We start from the raw sequence: 14,978 nt of genomic DNA on the forward strand, positions 1-14,978 counted from the left end.
TGGCTTCTTACTGCATTCGCGTAACGGGCAGGCTCCTCGTGAGGAAGGTGGTTAGAGCGTTGTTAACCGTAAGGTTGCAAGATTGAATCCCCGAGCTGACAAAGTAAAAATCTGTCATTCTGTCCCTGAACAAGGCAGTTAACCCACCGTTCCTAGGCCGTCATTGAAAATAAGAATGTGTTCTTTACTGACTTGCCTAGTTAAATGAAGGTGTAAAAAAAAAGTTGACCTTTTTTTTTTATCTGCAAAATCGGCGTCCAAAAATACCGATTTCCGATTGTTATGAAAACTTGAAATCGGCCCTAATTAATCGTCCATTCCGATTAATCGGTCGACCTCTAGTTCGAAACCACCTAAAGTAAGACCGACTCGAGACCGGAGCAAATCGAATCCAAGTCTAGACCAAGGTCAGCGGGAGGGCCAAACAGTCAAGATCGGGAGGAGGACAAGGGGTCCGAGACAGTCAAGACCGAGACCAGAACAGTGAGAGCCCAGTTCAAGACCATGATTGTAATTTTGTCAAATAGCCACCATAATAAGAGTTGAAAATGTCCAGTATTTCTGTGTTCATGTTTCAGAACAACAAATGGATTCTGAAGGTCAAATGTAGGCTGTATGGAGCCACACTACAAATTATTACTAACCCAAATACAGTGGGCAACAATGAGGACCTTCTACGCCTTGAGAGAAGGACTAAGGATTTATAAAATAATAATGATCATTCTAATTATATTTTTTTCAGCTTCATAAATAGCCTACTAACTAAGACTTTCGGAGTAAACTTTTTCAAAACCTGGTTAGAATATCCATTGTTGCCTTAGTTACCATTTACTGGTAGATCACATAAATTGAAATGTCTTTCCTTCCGGCTGCCAATGACATTAATCTGTGAGCTGCTCCGTGCCTTAAACCAGCTGAGTGCTGTGCGCTCTTGCTGCCTGCAGATGGTATTCCGCTGAAACTAGGCTGTGTGGGGCATGCATGTGAATATATTTGACGTGCTTTGTGATTATGTAGGCTACTTTGATACACATCAGTGGGGATTAAGAAGTGAGTAAATGCAATGCTCCACACTGAGCCTGTGTCCAATGTCCAATAGGTTCGCCACTGCGCAAACATGTCTATAATAGATATCACATTTTATTGGTCACATGCAGAAGTTTTTGCAGGTGTACGAAATGCTTGTGAAGCTAGAAGCAGAGCTGCCATATCTGTCAATGTCATCTTGTAATAAGGTAGTAATGTGTGTATATTTGGCCTTGTCGAAGTGGTGTTGTGCGTTTTACTGAATGGAGGCTGATAATCCAGAGTTTTTTTTAATCCGCTGGTCTCGGCTGGTTTCTGGAAGAAATTAAGTCCTCAATGTCCGAGACAAGACAGACTACAAATGTATCTGACACGAGACACTGAAAATGTGGTCCTGAGACCGGTCTGGAATATTACAACACAGTCACAAAGGCTAAGACGTGAGGAATCCAAATAAATGGTCAAAAGACACCAATGGAGAAATTAGACATTGAAGTCACTTGCATTTTCGCACAGAAATGAGTTTGAAAGTCCCAGGTTTTGCTCACTAGATGCCGCTGTTCCTGCTGCCGCTGTTCCTGGCAAATGATCTATGGCCTGTTGTGTTTATTAAATGAACCCTTTGCAACTGGGTAGAAAGCCAATAGCTTTTGCTCATGGTGAAAATAATATTTTGATGATCCTTAACATTTCAGCCAGTCCTCCATGAAAGCAATTCAAAACCACACAGGCTCCTTCTCTTAGAAACGTTTACAGCAAGGCAGGGTGTGTAATTTATATGCAAAAACAATCACTATTTCTGTTGCCCCCTCAGTTAATTTTCTGCACATTTTGCCATGAGGCATATAGAAAATGTAGCCGTTTTTAAAACAAGTTTGCTGAAATTCTACGCTTTTTGCCATGGTGCAGAGAATTTTAAATTTTCTTTGCTAATTTCATGCAATTCAAAAACAAATTGCCATGGGGTGGTGAGAAATTAGCAGTTTTACAGCTAATTCCCTGCAATTTTACACATTTAGCCATAGGACGGAGGAAAATGTTTGCAGTTTTTTATATGATAACTGATGATCAATGGGCCCCACCCCAGTCGGTAATTCGACCATGCTTATTAGACAGTTTAGACAGCTGGTCGCTAGACTAATTTACCATTAAAACATTTTTTTTTTTACTGACATGGTCTGAGTGACTGATACACAAGGTGCAATTTCTAAATTTGGTTGTGTGTTATATTATTCTAACTCTCAAAAGTATCTCTTTTTTTTTGTGTGAAATTGGTCCGTGGGCCGACAAAAGGGGGGCCACCAAGTTGCCCATCCATGGTTTAAACAAAGAGCAGCCACTTCTGGAAAGAGCACACACACTACTAATATGACACTGCCATTTTACTGTACATTTTACTGTATGCCTATCACCATGATTTAAGCTAAGCCAGTTGTGAGGGCAACACTTAGGCAAAATCTCCTCCGGTCCTTTTAAATCAGAGAATAGAATAAGCCTTGAGCTTCCATGGGTGATTGATCTTGTTTATAGGCTACAGTCTGGATTAAAATATCCCCATCACCTGCTGTGTAGTGGACAAACATCAAAATGGAGCTGGCTTAACACCCATTCAGTGATGTTCAATACAGCACACAGACTTGACTTCTCAGCACTGTGCAAGACGAGATACTAAGAATGTTTTGCACTTAGGAAGGTAGTGTTTGAAATGTAGTCTGCACTGCTGCCTTTCTGCCAAACGATTCTACACACGTACACATTGCACACATCATTGCACTTGCACACAATCTCTCTGTCTGTCTTCCTCCCTCTCTGGAACGCTGGTCATTTGTCCCGAACAATGGAGACATGGTTGGCCTGTTCTGAGAGCGAACAAAACGCATCTTATTCATGCATCTTATTCCTCTCACAAATACACACTTTGCAACCCATTGCCTCCTTTTTGAGAGATGCCATTTAGCAGACGCTTTTATCCAAAATCAATTTAGTCATGCGTGCATCTTAATTATTATTAATAACTTTGGCGATGTCATTTACAAATGACAGGTCATCTATAACTGGCTCCAGGTCATCTATAAGTCTTTGCTAGGTAAAGCCCCGCCTTATCTCAGCTCACTGAACACCATAGCAACACCCACCCGTTGCACGTGCTCCAGCAGGTATATTTCACTGTTCACCCCCAAAGCCAACTCCTCCTTTAGCCACCTTTCCTTCCAGTTCTCTGCTGCCAATGACTGGAACGAATTGCAAAAACCACTGAAGCTGGAGACTTATCTCCCTCACTAACTTTAAGCGTCAGCTGTCAGAGCAGCTTACCGATCACTGCACCTGTACACAGCCCATCTGTAAATAGCCCACCCAACATCCTCATATTATTATATTTTTTTGCTCTTTTGCACCCCAGTATCTCTACCTGCACATTCTACCATTCCAGTGTTTAATTACTATATTGTAATTACTTCGCCACCGTGGCCTATTTATTGTCTTACCTCATTTGCACATGCTGTATATAGACTTTTTATACTGTATTATTGATTGTATGTTTGTTTATTCCATGTGTAACTCTGTGTTGTTGTATGTGTCGAACTGCTTTGCTTTATCTTGGCCAGGTCACAGTTGCAAATGAGAACTTGTTCTCAGCTAGCCGACCTGGTTAAATAAAGGTGAAATGAAATAAATACATTTAAAAATGCTCCTGCATGGGGTTGAAGGTCACAGTGGACTGGGGGGCTGTGTTGTGACTCACTGGTCCGTGTGAGTGAAAATGCTTCACAGAGACCCACTTATAGTCCCTGTGCTCTGACACACCTTCTGTAACAACACATGTAAGCCTCCTTGTCTGTCACGCTCATTCGGTCTGTGACTTTATTCATTATTTTCTGTGACAGGCACTCGCACACACAGTAATACAGAATCTAGACAAAGGCTAGAGGTTCCCCCCCTCTGTCTGCTAGCTTAGAGTTTAGTAGGTTCTGGTTGTTAATGAGGTAGACCAGCTTCTATACTACCACTTCTTCTTGACTGTACACTTTTGCCCAACCGTACACTATGGTTTACAGTAGGCTTTTCTGTTTTCTGCCTGTGTTGACCTGTCTCTCTCTCGGTCTGTCTCTTTCCCAGGTCCGTCATACTGAGTGAAGGGCCGTGCAGGAGGGGCTTATAGAGAGGGAGTCCACCGTGGTGAGAATGAAACATTGATGTCTTCTCGGCTCGCTCAACCGCACACGTCGTTTCAAATGTATTTATTTGATCTTCTCTCTGAGCAAACGCATCTAATGTAACAACATGTTCATTGTTTCTCCTTTTACTCTTTCTCCTCTCCCCTTTTTACTGCTCTGTCCTTTTAAATCTCCCTCTTCTCTTCCTCTCTTCACCACCCCTCTTGTTATCTTACCTACTTTCACCTTCCTGCCTCGCTTCCCCCTCTTCCTCCTGCACCCTCGCACTCTCTCTTCTCTCTCCCTTTTCCCACAGGTCCTTAGTAGTGTGCAGAGGAGAGGAGGCTCCTCAGTAGCAGCAGTCATGGGTCTGTTAGCCTATCTGAAGACCCAGTTTGTTCTGCAGCTCCTCCTGGGCTTTGTGTTCGTGGTGAGCGGCCTCATCATCAACTTCATCCAGCTCCTCACCTGTGTCCTGTGGCCCTTCAACAAGCAGCTCTACCGCAGGATCAACACCAGGCTCTCTTACTCCCTCTGGAGCCGTGAGTCCCCCACGCTAGAATTTGTGTGTGTGTGTGTGAGAGAGATCCTGTGTGCATTATAAGACCCTTGTGTCACACCTCCAAAAGGGGATCTTGTGAAATAATGAATCTGGCGCTTCGATATTGATCATTTTGACTCCGTGGACGGTAGTTGAGTCGATTTTTAATTTCTATATTTGGACTTGTTGCAGAGCTGGTGATGCTGCTAGAGTGGTGGTCGGGCACCGAATGCACCCTTTATACAGACCAGGCCACGGTGGAGAAGTTTGGCACGGAGCACGTCATCATCATCCTCAACCACAACTACGAGATTGACTTCCTCTGCGGCTGGACGATGTGTGAGCGATACGGAGTCCTAGGGGTCAGTGTATCTTCTGTCTCGACTATCTACTAGTCATCAGTCACTAAATGGGGGTCATCTCAATAGTCCAAACTCATCGGCCTCCCTACTTTGCCGCCTTAGTATTATCAGCCCCGATCTGAAAGAATCAGACATGTGAAACCAAATGACGCCTTCCCATATTGCTCTCAACTTTTGTGCGTTTTCAGATTCCGTAGCGATAAAGAGAAGTAGATGAGATTGATCCTAGAGACACACTTCAGGACTCTTACCGTTCCCACGCTTTCTTTTCCTGCCCAGAGTTCCAAGGTGCTGGCCAAGCATGAGCTGCTGAAAGTGCCTCTGATTGGATGGACCTGGTACTTCCTGGAAATTGTGTTCTGTAAGAGGAAGTGGGAGGAGGACAGAGACACTGTGTTCAGAGGTCTGGACAGACTCAAAGACTACCCTGAGTTTATGTGGGTGAGTGTGTCTCCTTTGGTTAACCCTTTACACTCATGGGAATTGGCCTATATGGAGAGGGCTAAATTAAAATGTTTCTTACAGAAGACATATGAAAAGCATATACATAAGAATAGTAGCAATTGAAACAGTTTGGAGATTATGGGGAAATTATTACACCTGAAGTTGAGGGGACAACATTTCACCTGACACGAGACTGAATCTGAACATTATGCTTGATTTTATGTGCATTTGACATATACTGTACTTTTCAACCGCATTTGTTGATAACAGAATCTGACGATTCTTTGGAAACATTCAGTAGCATAAGAAAATAGCATACGAGAATGTGGGGTTGGTGCAACAAGAGTTTGAGTGAGAGGACTAACTGGTGTCTCCAAGTGGCAACACACCTCTCCAAAGTGTGCGGTTTCTAAGTAATTGCCAGGGTCTTAAGCTATAGGGTGCTTTTTTGTTGTTGAGCTCTCCTAGCTGTGCCAGTGAGGAAATAGAGCAAGCACACTAGTAGTTGTTTTGTTTGGAACACAACCCTGCATCCCCGCCGTCACACAATTACTGTTCTTTACGCAATCCAAAAGCAGCCCATTTTTAAATCGCTATCTGGGTCAGGTGGGCATACTTTTGAAAGCTTGTTCTCTTGCCAACAAAAGGATCACCATTTTGGTGCGCATAGAAATGAGTCATGAGTAGGGTTGTTGCAGTGACCATATTGCCGCCACACCAGTCATCATGAGTCATGAGTAGGGTGGTTGCAGTGACCATATTACCGCCACACCGGTCATCATGAGTCATGAGTAGGGTGGTTGCAGTGACCATATTACCGCCACACCAGTCATCATGAGTCATGAGTAGGGTTGTTGCAGTGACCATATTGCCGCCACACCAGTCATCATGAGTCATGAGTAGGGTGGTTGCAGTGACCATATTACCGCCACACCGGTCATCATGAGTCATGAGTAGGGTGGTTGCAGTGACCATATTACCGCCACACCAGTCATCATGAGTCATGAGTAGGGTGGTTGCAGTGACCATATTACCGCCACACCAGTCATCATGAGTCATGAGTAGGGTGGTTGCAGTGACCATATTACCGCCACACCAGTCATCATGAGTCATGAGTAGGGTGGTTGCAGTGACCATATTACCGCCACACCGGTCATCATGAGTCATGAGTAGGGTGGTTGCAGTGACCATATTACCGCCACACCAGTCATCATGAGTCATGAGTAGGGTGGTTGCAGTGACCATATTACCGCCACACCAGTCATCATGAGTCATGAGTAGGGTGGTTGCAGTGACCATATTACCGCCACACCGGTCATCATGAGTCATGAGTAGGGTGGTTGCAGTGACCATATTACCGCCACACCAGTCATCATGAGTCATGAGTAGGGTGGTTGCAGTGACCATATTACCGCCACACCAGTCATCATGAGTCATGAGTAGGGTGGTTGCAGTGACCATATTACCGCCACACCAGTCATCATGAGTCATGAGTAGGGTGGTTGCAGTGACCATATTACCGCCACACCAGTCATCATGAGTCATGACCGCAGTCAAATTCCATGTGACCGTTGAATCACGGTAATCTCATTTAGTGCACTCTGTCCGTGCGTTGGTACTAGTACCCAACTCGCTAACGACCATCAGGTCGCTAATGGTCTGGTTCTCAGGGCTCTATTGTCCCTCTAACCACTCTGACAGCAATGCAAATGCAATAGAAAATCACATCAAACACTTATCAGTATCATGCTTTTGAAAAGTTCACGACTGAGTGGAAAACATGGTGGTTGTGGATGTTGTTTCAAAGCCAAACACAAGGAAATGGACAGTGCTTTCAAAATATGGATAGGCCTTAATACAGTCTGAGCCCAAGCCCCCACCCCCGCGCAGAGACAGGGGCTGTCAACAGTTTTAATGAAATATGTTTTGTTGAGAATAATTAAATTTTTTGATGTTACCGAACAGATTCCATCCAAAGTTAAGGCTGCATGCTTCTCCATGGTTGATGCATGGAGTGAAATAAGGGTTCTGATCAGCCCAGACACTTCTATATGTAGTCCCTTATGAAAGAGTTTTGATGGTTGCCACTAAAAAGAGGATGATCCCAGCTGCGACTTTATTTCTCAGCTGCTAGTATTAAGCACATGCTCCACTATAAAACTGGAATAGCCTGCCCTGCATAATTATGAAAACCGAACTGTGGAAAGCGGCCTCCATTCGCTATTCGAGTGCACACGTATGATGTTTCTTTTTTCCCTCCCTGCCCCTGTTCCTGCCCATTTGACAACGGGCCATTCTAAATCCAAACGTATTGTGTGTGTGTATTATTATTATTTTATTCAGCTAAGTTCAATTATATTCTTCTTACTATGAAATCATATAAAATAATGGCACGTGACTTATAAGCATATATTCTCTGCTGAATGAACTGGAGATGCTAAACATGTTTATGTTAATTAACGGTCAATTACGGTGAGAACGGCAGTCATTTGCTTGACAATAACCGGCAAAATGTCGTGACCGCCACAGCCCTAGTCATGAGTGCTTTCAGATGCGTGTTCCGCGGCACATTTTCTTCACAATAGACAAACGGGCCCGTTTATTGTTCAGGACAACCCAGGGTATGACGCCGTGTGATCTTGGTACTCTGAATCAAACATGGTGACCATAAACGTTGACACTGTGTATGACATGGAAATGTGAAGTGCACATTTGGACTGTTTTTACTTGCCTCTGTGACATCAAAGTGGTATTTTATTATAATCCTCAACATCTCATCTTTCAAAATACATTGAGTCCTCTTAATTTACAGCATTTCCCTCATTCAGACGACAAAGAAAGTAGCCCAATTTAGCGGGAGGGATGGGGGCAACTTCTTGTCACGTGTGTTGCTCAAGTTCAGAACTTCTTGTCAGTCAATAACCAACCGTACAGCGCTGTAAAGTGGAGAGCCTGAACTGTACAGCCACTGCGTTCCAATTTGAGTTCTTATCAGTGCCCAAATCTGCACATTTCTACCCGAATACGGGTACGAGTGTAAAGGGCTAAGGCCTACATTTTTCTATCCTGGGCCACATGACTACATTTCTTGACATTCTGTTGGCAGCGCACATTAGGCCCAGACAGCTCGTACAGTGAATCTACACACAGGACTGATCCTTGAGCTCCCAGCTTCAGTCTGCCGTAACTTATTGGACTAGGTCCAGGAGTTTGGTCTTGTCTGGAGTAGGTCTTGTTAGTGTTATTCATCAAGCTGAAATGCCACAGGGGTATCTAGGTCAGTGTGATTCTGGTCTGGCTCCTAATAGCCCTCCCTAACAATCTTTAGACACATGTTGTTGCTCAGGCTGCAAGTTTCCACTTCCACCTCTCGTTACGGTTACCGGGAACGACAGAGATTTGGCTAATCAGGTCGTCTGATCTGATTTAAGCAACACCTAGGAATCGCATGACTGACCAACTCGCCTCGGGGACAGGAGGACAACAAGATGTGCAGTGTTTTCTTTTAAACAGTCTTCTGTCTGTCTGAGGATGTATATTTTGTTGACGCTGCACCCACTCTAAATGGAAGTCCTTGAGGTATGATAAGAACTTTATTTTGAGTAACGTTTCCTGGAGGTGCACTTGATCTGTAACACAAGCTGGCCCTGCTGGGGAGTCTTAAGAGGATAGGGGGAAAGGAGGTCACCTCAGCTGATGTGTGCCTGTCTGAACCAGTAGTGTATCTTGTGTATTTCTAAACTTGCTGTTTTTTTATCTTTGCGTGTGTTTGTCTAAGCTCAATGTTTTGCGCGCGTCTCTGAATCCCTTGTGAGTACATGTTTTGTTGACGCTCCTTTTCCTGTCTCCGAAGTTCCTGCTGTACTGCGAAGGCACTCGCTTCACAGAGAAGAAACACCAGATCAGTATGGAAGTGGCAGAGAGTAAAGGCCTGCCCAAGCTCAAATACCACCTGCTGCCCAGGACCAAAGGCTTCACCACAACATTGAAATGCCTCAAGGGCACAGGTGGGGCATGCATGCACGTGTCGCGCACGCACACATACCCACGCAGTTCAAAATAAGGTCTCGTATTTATTATAGGTTTTCTCTTCTGTCTTTCATTGTTTTTAGTATCTGCCGTGTATGATGTCACACTGAATTTCAAAGACCACCAAGTCCCCACTCTGCTGGGCATAATCAACGGCAAGAGATACATGGCCGATATGAGAATCAGGTGGGTACTAATCAATATGTGTGACCCTGTGGTTATTACTTGAGCCGTTTCGAGCGAAAAGCCATGACGTTCTGTTAGCCTCTTGGCATTCTTCCAAGCACATCGCTATTTTTTTAAATAGTGAGCGGGACAGTGGACTTCTCAGAACTGAACCAGAATCTTACCTAACACTCCTTTGTGTTGCTGGGGTAGTCCTGTCCTACCCAACCCGCCCGCAGAGGTAAAGGGAGGTAAAGGGAGAAAGGCATCAACAGAGATCACGGCTTGCACTGCGGTGAAAAACAGGATTCGGCGGCCTTATATGTCCTTGAGACCATAAGTCAATCACGAGTTACAGTACCAGCCTTCAGGGAAAAAAAATAATAAAATAACTCTTAGGGAGAGGTGAGTAAAACTATAAGATTACAGGGAGCCATTTGTCTATGACGACATGGGCTGTTTCTTTTCAAATCATAATGACCATTTGAATGAGAACATTGAGAGACCTTCAAAGCCTTTCCTTTAAATTAGATTACACGGAGGGGCATATCAAAACAGCTCCACTGCGTGAATGAGCCCCTGTGAGTCTAAACGGGGAGAGTAGCATGGTGTGGCAAAAACAGGTGCTTGTGGCAAATGATACATAATGCTATACATCCAAAGGCTGTTTTACGGCCCTGTTTTACTGTAGATGAACACCGTCTGAGGTGCCCCATCTGCACTATGGGTGAGTTTGCCCCCTGGTGGTTAGATGTTGCAATACCAGACTCATTCTCTACTCCATGGTTTCCCAAACGTCGCACTGAGTGCACGTTTTGGTGTTTGCCCTAGCACTACACAGCTGACTCAAATAATCAACGGATGAGTTTTTTTTTTAAATTTGAAGTCAGCTGGTTTGTGATAGGGCAAAAACCAAAACGTGCACCCGGGGGGGCTGGACCGAGTTTGGGGAAACGTCTGCTCTACTGCACTCCATAGCAGGGCTCCCCCTGCTATCTCCTGATTTTGTGTTGACTGCTTGTCTCCCCTGCTCCTTCTCCCTACAGACGGTTCCCTGTAGATGAGATCCCAGAAGATGAGAAGGAGTGTGCCAACTGGCTTCATAAGCTTTACCAGGAGAAGGTAGGGTGTTTGAGTTGTTAATGCATATGGTTAAATGCAGTTTTGTTCCCTGTACAAGTCTCACACACAGATAAACTCCCATGTGAGATAAGTTACTGACACATACCTTATTTGGAAATAACAACAAAATATGTTTAACCAGGTTTGGTAGTACCTTGACATTCATTCTGTGTCCCTCTCCAGGATGCTCTGCAAGAACACTATCATAAAGAGGGCACTTTCCCAGGTCCTACCATCACCCCTCCTCGCCGGTTGTGGACGCTACTTAACTTCTTGTTCTGGGCGACCCTGCTGCTCTCGCCCCTCATAAACTTTGCCTGCGGTGTGGTGGTCAGTGGCTCCCCCCTCCTCATCCTCGGCTTCAGCCTCTTCCTTATCATTGGTGAGTAGAGGGTACATAATGCCTCCTCGTTACTCTTACCTTAGGCTGGGGCTGGGACGTCGATCCAATAACCATGAGGTTTATAGCTAACTCTTAACACACATGGGAATGTGACTGAGATGTTGACCAATGTGCGTAGTTCCTGACAATGTTTTCTGCCTCCTTTGAGATTTGGTCCATAATCTCTTGTCTGTTATCTTTTTGGTCCTCCTCAGCCTCCATAGCCATCCGGCGCCTGATCGGTGTCACCGAGATAAAGAAGACGGGCTCCAGTTACGGCGACGAGGGGGCTAAGAAACAGAACTAGAACTCTCCCTCCCGACCGCGGTCGCTCTCGTACGGTCCTCCTGCGGTCCCCTTCCACCTATTCTGTTGTCCTGAGGTGTGTGCGAGTAAGCACTCCGGGGGGGGGGGGTCAAACCGATTTACACCAGAGATGGATCTGGACGATGAGGGAAGGAAGAGAAGGAGGGGTTTGACCATTTGAGGAGTGTAGAGAGAAAAGGGAGACCATTTGCAGCCAGCTCTCTGTGGAGTAGGAGAGCGCAGGACTGAGAACAGGAGGTAGTGCTGTGGACATGCTCCTTGCCCCCTTATCCAACCCCCCCAGTCCCCCCGCCACCTCGCAGTCTTCGACTCCTTTGACCCTAGGAACCAAGCCTATCAGCAGCTCTCCTTTCCATAACTTTCTTTTCAATCTAGTTTTTGATTTGAGGTTGAGGTGTTACTTCAGTGTTCACCTTGTAACATACAGTACAGTATATCTCCCCCTCGTTCTACCGAAAAGCCTGGCAGAGCTCTACAATGCGACCATTTTCCTCACCTACGCGCCTAAATATGTTGCTGTCCGCCTAGAAAAAAAATCACCCAGATGATAATTGTTGTAATGATTTCACTGTACCGCAGCCCCTGAGTGCCATGGGGAATACACAGAGCGCAAATTCATGACCGTCGTAATTGCACCATTACTACAAAGAAAACGGCTTGTTACCTCCAAATATTTTTCATTGTGCTCCTTCTTTGTGTACTTTCTTCAACTTAGGCACACGTATGCTCACTGTACAAAACGGTCAGTGTGGAGCCCTGCCAGGTTTCCGCTTTGCTTTTTACCTCTGAGCAAAAAAGGTGTTTATTTTCACTGTGCTTCATCTCTCTGTTGTGGGAACCATTTTTATTCATGAGCAAATATAATGGGGTGGCTCTATGATTCTATAAGTCTATGCATTCTTACCAAGACAGTCAGATAGAGTTTGGCTGCTGTTGAATATTACTTAGGGACTTATTTTTAACAGAGCTATGTTCAACAGCAGAGATGGGACTTCCAGTGTTTTAAATACTGAGTCAGGGTTCTGTGTGTTAAGACTACAGCAAGGGCTCTGTATTCATTAACTTCATGGTAACTTATTAACATTGCCATGATATTCCACACCACTATTCCAACGCCCCCGGGTTCTGACCCTAATTATTTTATGTATGTAGGTTTTACAGCATTCTCTATTGCTTGCTCACCAGTAGATATCTGCACACATATTACCATGCCAGTTCCCGAGTGAACTATGAACTTGTTCTCCTGCCATCTCTGCTCTGGTTTAAACATGCTAAACCACCCTCAGTGTTAGTGTGACCTCTTATAATAACCTTAACCACCAATTCCAGTCAAAACAGACAATGATAACCCCCAGCTACCCTTTATAATTGAAATGCAGTACTTACTGAATGAATGAGTTGTTCTAATGATCAAAGCTGAGAGCTGCTGGTCTCACTGCCATCCCCTTCTCTCCTAAAACAGTGATGGGGTTGGTAGTGGCATTAGTGTACGGAAACCCAGACCTTACTACTGTCCACTTGTAACCTCATTACTGAAAGGACATTTGATTCTGCTCTTCAGCTCTAGACTGTAGTAATGTTTGCCTTAATTCAAGTTTGCTTAGGCTAGGATGATTGTTTGATTTGTTGCTAGGTTCCCTCCCCACCTCATCTCTCCCTCCACTACAGTCTTCTATTCAGACACACTCCACCAACCCTTCATCCATAATGGTGCACTGTGGGTAGTTGAGTTCTCTCCGGGGTAGTACTGACATGTTTATGGGTTTATTATGCCAAGGTATATGTTGAGATGCGAGGATCAATAGGATCTTATTATCAGTAGCCACCTATGAGTAACATGATGTTACTAAAGCTACTTTTGGGTCCTGAATTGCACAGGAAGGAGTAGTTCTTATTTTTTATTTATTTTTCTCATTTTATTTTGCTGCAATTCATTGTACGGCACAGCAACTGCATTTGCTTTTAAAACATGTTACATTGTTTATCTCTACTCATTGGACAGTTATTTACACTCTATGATGGTAGTCTTAATGGTGACCCGCCCCATCTGTGGTCATCTGAGGGGTTGGTGTATAGGGAGGCGGATGACACCTTTATAACTGGGCTTGTCAGCGCAACATGCAAACATGATAGCAACACGTCATCACTAGTCTAAAGAACACCATTCTGTTTCACCGTCACCATCTTTTCTCCCTATGTTGATGTCCCTTTGTTGTTCTTTTTTTTTTGCGTTAAATGTTTTTTAACCAGGACAGATTCATGCAAGCCTTAACAGACAGAGTGCAGCTTCATTGCATTGTGTGTGTGTGTGTGTGTGTGTGTGTGTGTGTGTGTGTGAACTTAGACAACACTTCCTCAGTAGTATTAGGTTTTGATTGGCAAGTAGTGAGGGACACTGACTCAGTAAGATTCACATAAATCTGCCCTCTGTTAAAATGACGAGGAACTCGTGTTTTATTTCTCACTCCAGAAAAAAATGGGTTAGGGTTAGTTAAAGTATAGCTATTTGTAAAGCTGAAGAGATGAGGGTCCCATGAATCTGCTCCTAGTTACAGTAATAGTTAAGAGGGCCCCGTTTTAATAATACTTACTGTCCCATGATGCTTCTGTGTTCGATACCTCTGTTACAGCTCCTGTTACATCTCTCAACTGTCAATACAACTGTTACAGTAGCTTAGGAGATATATGTTCAAAGTTTTGGGGCATAATGTTATCACCAGTCTACTTCCCATAACTCTAAACTACAGTACCACCTCTCCCTCAGGTATCGATCAGTCCAGCTCTGTGTATAAGGTGTATATATTTCAGTGCAACAGAACATGCAGAGAAGTTAACCTGTGGGTTTTTATTTGGGGGAAAAAAATCCCACTAACTTTGAATTTTTGGTCAAGTTTTCGAAACTTAAGAATTGGGTAACGTTAGAAATACGACACTGAAATCTGACCCTTTTTGGCATAAAAGTTGAGTCAAGATGTGCCACTTATTTGTCCTTTTTCTAAATATCTGTTTTCAATTAAACAATTAAGAATATTAAAGGATTTAATCACAGTTGATTTCTAATGCTGTCAGTTTGTCTGAATGAATTTCTCAGTTTGCAGCAGATGTCATTCTAATGAGACCAAGTCATCACAGGAGGGTGCTGAGGGGAGGCTGGCTCATAATGGCTGGAATAGAATGAATGGAATGGTATCCTACACATGGAAACCATGTTAAATGTGTACGATACTTTCCATTCACTCCATTCCAGCCATTACTATGAGTTTGTCCTCCCCAATTAAGGTGCGACCTGTGGTTGTCATGAACTATCAATACAGACAATGGCAGAATCACACACTGCAAAAAGTTACATCTAAGCAAGCCTATATATTGTATTGAATAAAAATGCACTTAGTTCTATATATACATACCTACAGTACCAGTAAAAA

General features: G+C 44.0%; 1 protein-coding gene across 3 annotated transcripts in view; it reads left to right on the forward strand.

The window, feature by feature from the left end:
• LOC110520168 (1-acyl-sn-glycerol-3-phosphate acyltransferase gamma) overlaps nucleotides 1-14,601 on the forward strand; it is a 28,897-nt gene extending 14,296 nt beyond the window's left edge. For 2 of the 3 annotated variants that reach the window (XM_036974558.2, XM_021597295.3), the window contains exons 2-10: nucleotides 4,144-4,203; nucleotides 4,498-4,723; nucleotides 4,915-5,084; nucleotides 5,364-5,525; nucleotides 9,382-9,535; nucleotides 9,641-9,743; nucleotides 10,769-10,844; nucleotides 11,028-11,226; nucleotides 11,442-14,601. In XM_036974558.2, coding sequence (XP_036830453.2) covers nucleotides 4,546-4,723; nucleotides 4,915-5,084; nucleotides 5,364-5,525; nucleotides 9,382-9,535; nucleotides 9,641-9,743; nucleotides 10,769-10,844; nucleotides 11,028-11,226; nucleotides 11,442-11,533 — 1,134 coding nt within the window. In that variant the 5' untranslated portion in view covers nucleotides 4,144-4,203; nucleotides 4,498-4,545 and the 3' untranslated portion in view covers nucleotides 11,534-14,601. Of the gene's footprint in view, nucleotides 1-4,143; nucleotides 4,204-4,497; nucleotides 4,724-4,914; nucleotides 5,085-5,363; nucleotides 5,526-8,648; nucleotides 9,108-9,381; nucleotides 9,536-9,640; nucleotides 9,744-10,768; nucleotides 10,845-11,027; nucleotides 11,227-11,441 lie in introns of those variants that run through there. The other variant, XM_090229892.1, reaches the window with a different exon arrangement.
• Nucleotides 14,602-14,978: the final 377 nt, after the last annotated feature.

The sequence above is a fragment of the Oncorhynchus mykiss genome, chromosome 3 (genome assembly GCF_057628025.1).
Source record: "Oncorhynchus mykiss isolate SJ-2025 chromosome 3, ASM5762802v1, whole genome shotgun sequence".
NCBI lineage: Eukaryota > Metazoa > Chordata > Actinopteri > Salmoniformes > Salmonidae > Oncorhynchus > Oncorhynchus mykiss.